Source organism: Loa loa (assembly GCF_000183805.2).
Source record: "Loa loa unplaced genomic scaffold supercont3.13, whole genome shotgun sequence".
In the NCBI taxonomy this organism is placed as follows: Eukaryota; Metazoa; Nematoda; class Chromadorea; order Rhabditida; family Onchocercidae; genus Loa; species Loa loa.
Window position 1 is genome coordinate 384,257 of NW_018108193.1, and position 10,066 is coordinate 394,322.

Genomic DNA, 10,066 nt, shown 5'->3' on the forward strand with positions numbered 1-10,066 from the left:
TTGTTGTTGTTGTTTGTTGTTGTTGTTGTTGTTGTTGTTGTTAGTTGTTCTTCTAACAGTAGTTTGTTGTTGTTTTTCCTACTTCGTCCGGAATAGCAATTATTGAAAATATGCGATGCTATCCTGGCAGTGATGACACATTGGGATGATTCATTGATTCTGGATCAGGTGAAACATAAAAATTAGAATAAAACTAACTTGGAAATTAGTTTAAATGTGAATTTGGTGCTTGATTAGATTTCAAATCAAATGTGTGAATACCGTGTAATACATTTCAAACTACAGTAATTGAATTTCTTCAAAGTAACGCATCGTAAAATAGAATGGTTTATAACGATTAGTCAGTTAGTTTGTGGATTAATTAGAATGAGATAGTTCATTTGGTATGAAATATAGAATTGATTTATAGCAATTCATTTTATATGCGATAAAAATTTTACTCATAGCATTTACACAAAGTTGTGGTCATTCTTTTTTTTTTGTACAAATGCGTTTTGAACATTAAAGTTGAGAAAAAAAACGAGAAAAAAATCATTCCTCTCAGCTTTTGTAAATTTAGAATGCGAAGTTCGATAACAAATTGTAATTTAATCTTTAACTTTAACCTTTTAAATTTAGTTAAATTGATATAATTTAATAACTTAATCAATTCTAGTACCATCCTTTTCGAAATGATTCATTGGCTAGTGCAACGATAATTGGATATGTAATTGATTTTTTTTATGCTTTATCATTTCCTTCTTTGGACCCTTTCATTTTTTCTTTTGTTTAAATGTTGATAAATTTGTTGAAAAAATAGAAAAAAATATCTTTAATTGTAAAAAGCAATTATTTTCCCGGCAAAATTTATGGGAACTATTAAGAAAAAAAGAAATTAATTAATATCTTAAATAGTGACTGATTAATCATTCCTATGAAAGATCATAAAGATTAGTTTCAATTTTTTATCTCTCTTCTTCCATTAATCACACAGTTGCGCTTATTTACTATCACTAAAACTCGTTTTATTAATTAATTTACAGTGATTTGGAAAGGAAGAATTAATGACGAGAGCACGAAATAATGCATTATCGATTATTCCATTTAAACATCAATGAATATTTAAAAGATTTCGCAAGCCATCTTCAAAAATGTTTATTTGCTTTAACAACATTCACATCAATCACTGTTGCAAAGCTTAAGCCAATTGTTTGAAATTTAATTAAATCGAAAATTAAATTCGGTTAGTTCACAACAAATTCGAAAACAATCGATAATGAAGTACTGCAATATGAATATCCGGCAAATACATCGTCAAATATTATTATTTTATCAATAAGTACATGGCCATGAAAGTCGACAAACAAAACTTTCTTAATATTCGCCTGTCACCGATTTTTACTGATTAAATATCTTTCTAATTTTAATTAATTTTTGATTCCATTCATGACAATTGTTCATTGAACTATATATACCATATATTGCTAATTATCTTCTGGAAGATGATTCCATCATATGCTTACATTTAATTTATCAATGCATGCTTATACTAAGTTATTTTATCACTCTAAGTGATTTCGTCATTAAGCTATCATACCTGCTATTCTACAGCTGATAATTAATTAAGCAACTGCACTGAGTATTTACCCATTCATTAAACAACTAAGATTATCATTATCGTCATTATCATTTGGTATGCTCAATGTACGAGTTGTTTTACAATTTCTCAAAATTAATTTTTCTTTAGGTGGCATTCGATCTTTAAGCGGTCGTGATTTTGTTTCCGGAAGAAGTGTCAGGAATGCTACAGCATCGATGGAGAGTAATACGATGAGAACTATATGCGGTAAGGATTCCTCGATTTCACCCTGAATTTCCAATTATTATTGAGAGATAGAATGATTAGCAATAGATTTAGATGATAGCCAGTAGCTGTCATCCCATTGATAACAAAAGGTTAAAAGTGTGGTACTTAGTTTAATTTAATACCTTTACTATGCATAATTTTCAATTTTATCTGTATAACTGTTATAATTAATATCACCAGTCATTTCGCGACAGGAAATTAGAATTGGAAAAATTCAGATGTCAAGTTACCGTAATGCGAATCTCTGCTTACAATCCAATTACAATTCTATTATTAAATTCCAAATTACAGTATATAGTTTTAGAAATTAAATTGAATCTATCAACAATAATATTATAAATTATCGGCCAAAAAACTTAAAAAACTTTATGGCGCAAAGAGCTGGCACAAAATGAACAAATTGTCTAAGAAAGGAGAAGAGATACCAAATAAATAAGTTGTGGCGCAAGGATACAACCAATTCGATTCCATGTGGCAATATTAGCGCCAGCTAAATTGCGAATAGCTGTAGGGAAAAGTTCGGCACATGATAGTGCATTAACGATGAATAAGATTGAGATTATACCCATACCGGTTAGGGTTAACAAACGAATAAGTCCTTTGAAGTCCAAAGTAAGGTCTAAAAACAAAAAATTCGTTCTATTCAAATTAACATTCTTCAAATAGCTGGGACAAAAACTCTTTCGAACAAAAAGAAGTGTTGATAAAATATGATAAGAATAAATCATTTCATGCTTGCTTCCTTATCAGTTCGAATTTATTCGTTGGATGTTAAAATATGTTTTGAATATTTTTTTTGAACATTAAATTGATAACACAAAGTAATTGCATAATATGATTTGATACCTTTATAGAAGCAATCGCTTTGTTTAATTCTGAATTCAGTTTTTTCAATAAATTATTTCTGATATGATTTGAAATATTTTAAAAAGTGTTTTTGTTGCATTATTAGCCTTACCGCTAAGGTTTTGTTTGCTGGGAAAAACAATTCATAAATTTTAAATATAACTTCATTTTTTTTTTTTTTGAAGAAAATGTTTTGTATAAACAAGGTTAATCCATCCAATATTGAATTATATTTGTAAATGAAATTGAATTCAGTTTACTTTGTATAATTGTTAAAAAATGATTTCTATATCTATAAATATGGATTTTCCAAATACTTGAAAGAAGGCGATAATTAACTTAATTTATTAATTAATCAAGAAAATACTAAAAAGATACATACCAGTTTTCGTCAGTACTACAACAAATGCAATAATAACAATAAAAATGATGATTGATACTGTGTGTACAAATTTTCGACCAACGGAAGTGAAGGCATGATCAACGGTTGCCAGCACAATATTTAGTAAATAACGAAATGCTCCAAGTACGGACGTATTCATGTATAATGATCCGGAAATCTTTTCCAAATTAAACAGTAAACCATAAAAAGCCATGGCATTGGTGAAACTAAAAAATTTTCGGAAGTAATCGAACTATGAAAATTTAAAAATACTAAGTATAACTTAAATTTATAATTCTTATAATATATAAAATGAAATAAAATCCTATTCAAATATAATATTTTCAATGGAAATGACAAAGTAGTCACTTAAAATTTAATCTTTAATGTGTTAAAACAAATGAAAATATCGTTAATACTTATTGTATTCCTTCAATACAATACTTTTTCCTTTACCAGCTAAAAGCGAGAACAATGCTGTAACGAAGTAATTTCCATGAGTAAAACAAATGATAAAAATAGTATCGTTTATGTCGTAACAGCTCATGACTAGCCTGGAAAATAAAAAGGAAGAATTAAAATTTAATTTCTCAAACTCATTTATCATTTATTAATCGGTAATGAAAATATGAAATATTTCAAATGTTGAATTTATTGGAAATGAATAGAAGAGGAAAGAAAAAAAGGGAACAGAATTTAATTTTTTAATGCATAACTTCAATATGCTTAACATCAATCGATGCAGTAATAAGTTTAACAATCATTTAATTCTCCATCCTAAATTACTGCTATTTTGTCATACATTTCGAACATGATGAACTCATATTTCAACTGGTTAACTAACGGTACCGTAAGGTCATTTTCTAGCGCATCCATCACTTCTTGCTCATGGCGGTATTGTTTTTTCTCCGCACCATGTCCCCAAGTATTCATTGCTATTATTGTTCGTCGTGCTTCATTTAGCAGACCTTTTTGCATTAACCAACGTGGACTTTCGTATAGAAAACTGAATACTTCAAAATTTCAGTGGAAATTTCAAAAGTTAAAAAAATTTGACAATGATGATTTTTAAAGTTTTTTTTTTTTTTTTTTTAAGAGTAAAGCCGAATTTAACAACTGACGTGAAGCAAAAAAACAACTTACATGAAGCAAAAAAGTGACGGTGCAGCCAATAAATTAATTGTAACGGCAAGTGTATCCCAGGAACCCGTAAAATAAGCAACCACAGAAAGTAATATGAAATTAGGTGACCAAGTGACAAACGTATTCACTTTAATTCGAGCACTTGTTGGGATATTCTCAATCACATACACGTACATTACTCTGCAATATTCAGTAAACGTTATTTGTCGGAAAATTGTGATCAGTTGACAGATTTTTAATATAATTATTGTTTTCCGGAAAATTTTCTGTCTAATTCCAATATTTAAATTTAAATATTCTTAGCATTTTCTGAAATTATTTAGCTTTCTTTCTCTGTTCAATTAATACCCAGACTTCTTTATATCTTTTAATAAAATTCTTTCCTCCCAAGTTTATCATTTATTAAATTAACTTCCGAGTTATTAAGTAATAAATGAGAATGGTTGTTTTGGCAATGCAAACTTATTTAAGTTTTGTAATATTTTCAGCAATCATTTGATGCTTCTCATTTATGAAATTATTATTGTGAATTTGAAAATTCGATTTTGAACAATGAAATGAATTGTATTCTTTAAATAATTGAAATTTTAAAAAGACATTAAAAGTGACATTGCATTGCCGCCAACAAAGAAACCGACAAAAGTACGACTGATTGCAAACACGAGAAGATTAGCAGCAAATGATGATAGTATGCCGGATAAGGTTGTTAATACTATGCATATAATCATTGTCTGAAATGAGCAATTGAAATAGTTGAAATTAAATTAATAGAATAAGTTAAACAAATTGTTAAACTTAGTCAAATCAGCAAGTTGTTTTGATTGTTGCATTTTACAGCTTAACTATGATCTGATTATGCTTTTAAGCTTTAACAAATTAGTGTCACATTTGTCTGATGATGGAAACACCTGACCAAAGAAAAAAAACAAAGATAAAATGAGAAGAAGAACATTGAACTAAAGCATGAGGAATTTTGATATTATGATTGATATGCATCACTACTATAATACCAACAGATATCTCAGACCAGAATTTAACATCCTTTTTACAGAAAGTTTATGTTTAACTCAAAACATGACAGTTTCGTAAACTGTTTTTTTCTATATTTTCTTTTTAACTATGAATCAATTGCTACTTTTGTGCGAATCATTAATTAAAATTTTTTATACCTTTCGACGTCCAAACAAATCGGAAAATTGTCCAAACAAAATACCTCCCAGTATAGTACCAAACATTTGAAAGGATACCAAATTTTTCACTTTTACTGCTTCACTGCAGAAATAACTCCACTATAAAGAAAAGAAAAAAAAAATTGAATATTTCCTCTTTGAATTATCCAAATAGATAATTTTACGATTCTCAAGAATTATTTCAAAATTTCAGACTTTTCACATAATTTCAAGCCTTTTTTTTCAAACAAATGTCCAAATTCACTTATAAAACCACCACATATTATTGTCGTGAAAGAATTTTAAACTAAATTTTATTGTTGAAATTTGTTTTCAGGAAGCACTTTTTTTTTGATATTTACAAAGTTGTCCAGAATAAAAATGAAACTTTTAAGTAATTGGATGATAAATGAAACATACTTCAACAGCAACAGATCGAAATTGATACTCAAGAATCGGCTCGCAAGAATGATTATCAAATTTTATTAAAGTTTCATATTGCTCACATGCTTCACGTTGTCCCAAACTTTTATTAAAAATTGTCGTGCCACATCCGATAATATTAGGTGACGCTGCTACAGTTGTTTAAAATTAAAATTTTTTGTTTCAAAAGATTTTTATCCAAAAGTATCTCATTATTTTTTATCCAGCATTTTTCAAAGATGACAATGCTTAAAAATACTTTTATCCTTTCCTTTATTTTCGATTTTCCTCTTTTTATTCTAAAATACAAAGTTTATGGTAGTTGAAAACTTGAAAAAAGAGAGTTTAGACTAAATTATTTAAATGAAGTCTACTGAATTTTCAATATTCCTTTTCTTCATTTCCTTTACTTTCAGTTTTACTTTCTTATTCAAGTTTTCGACTAAATGTAAACTTTATGTTTCAAGGAAAAAAGGAAAACTGAAGTGGAAGCAAAAGAAAAAAGCGTTGTAATTAATTAAATAAAATTTACCAAACTTTCTTGTTCCTATCAAACTTCTTTCAGTTTTGCTAATGATTGATTGCATCATCTCTTTCATATTGTTTATGATTTAATGTAGCTCTTGTTTTTAAATTAGAAAATTAATATTTATAAAAATGAAAAATGGAAGGGTTAACTAACCAGCAAATATCATATAGATAACATTGCCGACCTGTGATAGTATAACAAGTTCATAGGTTAGACATAAAAATATTGTGTAACGATTGAAAACGATGAAACGGTCGATTCCTTTTGATAAGTTTACTTCACTACCAATTAAAGATCTTGTCATCCTAAATTTTAAAATACTGAAAGGACCCTTTATCGCAAGATTTGGTATCCGGATATTATGCTGAAAATATTGAAGTTCCAGTTGTTAGTATTAACAAAAATCGAAGTAAAATTAAGTATATCTTCCAAAAGTAAGTCAAGAAGATACTTTAATGTATTAGTTGGCAAAAGATAATAGAATTTGAAACTGCTAAATAATTAACCACCGGATGCATACTATATTATGAGTTTGTAGCAGGAGAATTCTATATGTCATTTATGACGCACAGCTATTTGTGACGTGAACTAATCAGGTAATATTAATAATGTATGCATTTTAGATCCACTACAATAATTCCGTTAGTATGGCGACAATAATTAACGTCCAAGCTATTCTAGTTGACACTAAAGCTCGTTAATTAAAATCTTGTAAGCACTGCAAACAGTTGACATCATCTAAATTTTATTACAAAATAATGGATAGGATAAAATAAGTTGTAAATTAGTTTAAATGAATGGCCCATCATTTCTTATTTACTTTGTATTATGAGAGCTTTAGTGTTATCAGTTGCAAATTTGCTTATCACTTTTTTTTTCCAAAACTGTAACTGGCGATTAGACGTACTTGTCGTTACTGTTTTATTAAAATTTTTCCTTCAATTAATTAGTAATCTGGCTTAATTTTTTCCCTGATTTTTCCTATTCTTATTAAGATTTTTATGAAATTTGCAATGAAAAAAGAAAAAAAGTGATGACGAAATGTCCGTATTAAATTAAATTTAAAATATATAAGAAAAAGTTGAAATTCCATTCAAAAAAAGGAAATCTAATTAATCATCGAATAGTTTTTCAAATCTAACAATATAAAAAGATGTTCAAACAGCATACAAAATGAAAATTCCGAAAACAAAAAAAGTAAAAATGACTTGAAAAAAGTAAAGAAGAAAGAGAAGGAGAAAGAATGATATGATAGGCATGAAGTATCACCATATAAGGAAATCAGTCATTGAAATAGCGGACTATTTAAAAGCATACAAAATAATCAGTCATTTTGGAAAGGAATCGATGTTAAGAAGCAGGTTTTTACTATCTCTATTGGTACACTGTAATCAACTCATTGTCATACATACCATTAAACTTATCAAACCTTTCAATTTTTTTTTTTTTTATTCACAACATTAATTTGCGATACTTCTCTGTATGAACTAGAGAAAATAAAAATTTTTTTACAAACAAAACTGCATCTTTTCTTCTTTTCCATCTCTTCCCCCGCCCTATCTTCTATATATCAATGCGATTATTATCACTAAACAAAAAATTTACATCATATTGAATTGTTGAAGATATCTAAAATGTCCCGGTGGAATGTCAACACAAATGACACCATTGGTGATTGAATATGCTCAAATGATTATTATATTTTGGACCTACTGAATTGAGAAGAAATTGAAGGTGACATTTGTCAAGAAAATTAAAATGAGCGTATAGCTTAATTTGAAAATCGAATTAGCATTTTATTTTTTAGCATGTAACTCAATTTTAATCTGCGCTTATATAGATAAAATCTTTCTTCACAATTTTTTTTATTTTTCTTTATTTTTCGCCAATTATTAAAATTTCGGAAAAACATTCATTTCTATCAGAGTGATAAAGGAACCAAGTAGTTTAAACCATCGATTCTGGTATTTCTCGGGATTTTGACACATCATGAGATCTCAGTAACATTTCTTGGAGAGCAGTAGAGTTCTCTAAACAATGTGGAAAAACTTATCATTAATAATATACAATTTGAAATGAAGCAATTTACAGCTGCACTAGACATTTTACGTCTTATGATTACCTTCCATGCAATGTAATCTTTTTACATAGAAAGAACTTTAAAGCATCAAACTGTGAATGGATTGAGCGGAATGTCGGATAACATTAGGTGACCGGTCAGGGAAAATAGTTTTTATTGTTTTGTGAGTTCCAGATTCTGATATTTCTCGAAGCATCGATTCTCAGCCATTTGTTTAGAACATGTCAACAGTTAGGATATTGATCCCTTATTTCTCCACGCGTCAATTTTTGTTTTGCTTTCTTGGTTTCTCGTCTTTCTCTATCCTTTAATTCATGTATAAATTCCTTGCATATTTGTTAACAATAATTGAAGCCCTGTTTACTTTGAAATAGGTTTAAAGAATTGGTCATTTTTCTTCGTTATCTGGCTTCCTTTTCTATTCTCTCGAATTGGTATATTATTTCAGACATATAAGTAGATATGATTACAACCGAAAGACTAAAGAAAGACGATGAGGAATCGATCACTTCCGAGGTTAACGTAGAAGATGAAGAACATATGTAAGTTTCTTCATTCCTTTTCAGTACTTCGCAATTGTTACATGTCTCTCCATCTCGTACAGTTCTCGTTCCCACTGCATTATTTTTTTCCTCTACGCCAACAATTGTTATCATTATCAAGTACTTTCTGTTTTGAAATAACTTCGTTTCTGCCATCAAAAGGGAATGATTGGCATTCGGAATGAAATAATAAATATGGTAAATATGGTATGATACATTGAACAAACACAATATTTTCAGTAATCCACGAAATAATTATTCGGAATCATTTCTGGAGGATGGACATGGGATCGTATTTGGATCGCAGGAACAAAAGTAAATCAATAGTTTATTTCACTGTATAACTAAGAAGTACTTCTTGCGTAGCAATCTGACTTTAGGCTGTCTAATGCTCTTACAGACTTATATATGATGGATTATTATTAAAATATCTAAACGGTGAAATCAAATCTCTAAATGAAGTGTGTCGGCTTGTAAAAGATCAATTAGGACTTGAAATTTCGGCTCCTACTCTGTCACGACGCTTGAGACATATTGTAAGTTATTTGCATGTCATCACTTCCAAAAATCACATTTGCTTTCCGTTTTTTGTTTTCCAAATAAACTTTGTTCTCGTCATGTTTTAAATTTCTCACTTAATTTTATTCTCTGATGTGCAAAAATGTTTCATTTTTTCAACCAAATTTCGTTCTACAAATATGCAGCTGTGTTTTTGTAATGTTTATTTTTTCTTTTCTTGCAGAATAGAAATGCTGAATCAAATGACGAACAGGAAAGGAAGTAAGTTTTTTAACAAGGTTTTCTGATTTGCACGCAAAAAGTGCATTAACTCAGTTCTAAGCTTGCGATTTTAAATTCTATCAAGTAATAATAGAAATAGTCTTATTAAGGAGAAAGATGGGCGTGTTGAAAGGTTTTACGATAATGCAGCGTGCCTTGTCGAGTCGTTACAATGCTTCTTTGCTGACAGTGATGGATGACAAAACAAAAGAAATCCGGCAGTATGCGTATATGAAAAGTTCCGTGGATGGTCGCAAAGAGTATTACCGATGCAACAGATGTTTGCGAGCGAAAACGAGAAGTGGACCTGGAGCCCAGGCATCTAT

At 29.0% G+C, this 10,066-nt stretch overlaps 2 protein-coding genes across 2 annotated transcripts in view; one reads left to right on the top strand and one right to left on the bottom strand.

Moving 5' to 3' along the window:
- Positions 1-1,493: 1,493 nt before the first annotated feature.
- On the bottom strand, positions 1,494-6,642 carry LOAG_09617 (hypothetical protein; the record flags this gene model as incomplete). The annotated part of the gene is made up of 10 exons (XM_020447978.1): positions 1,494-1,847; positions 2,272-2,465; positions 3,075-3,301; positions 3,531-3,628; positions 3,924-4,080; positions 4,218-4,397; positions 4,827-4,948; positions 5,387-5,506; positions 5,807-5,961; positions 6,492-6,642. 10 exons carry the CDS (start codon positions 6,640-6,642, stop codon positions 1,623-1,625), a joined length of 1,629 nt encoding a protein of 542 aa, XP_020301842.1. The 3' UTR covers positions 1,494-1,622.
- A 2,238-nt stretch (positions 6,643-8,880) lies between these two features.
- The window catches only part of LOAG_16697 (hypothetical protein), a gene marked incomplete at both ends in the record, with an annotated part of 2,612 nt that continues 1,426 nt past the window's right edge, over positions 8,881-10,066 (top strand). Inside the window, 3 exons of the mRNA XM_020449348.1 lie at positions 8,881-8,960; positions 9,201-9,275; positions 9,361-9,496. Coding sequence (XP_020307157.1) covers positions 8,881-8,960; positions 9,201-9,275; positions 9,361-9,496 — 291 coding nt within the window. The remainder of the gene's footprint in view (positions 8,961-9,200; positions 9,276-9,360; positions 9,497-10,066) is intronic.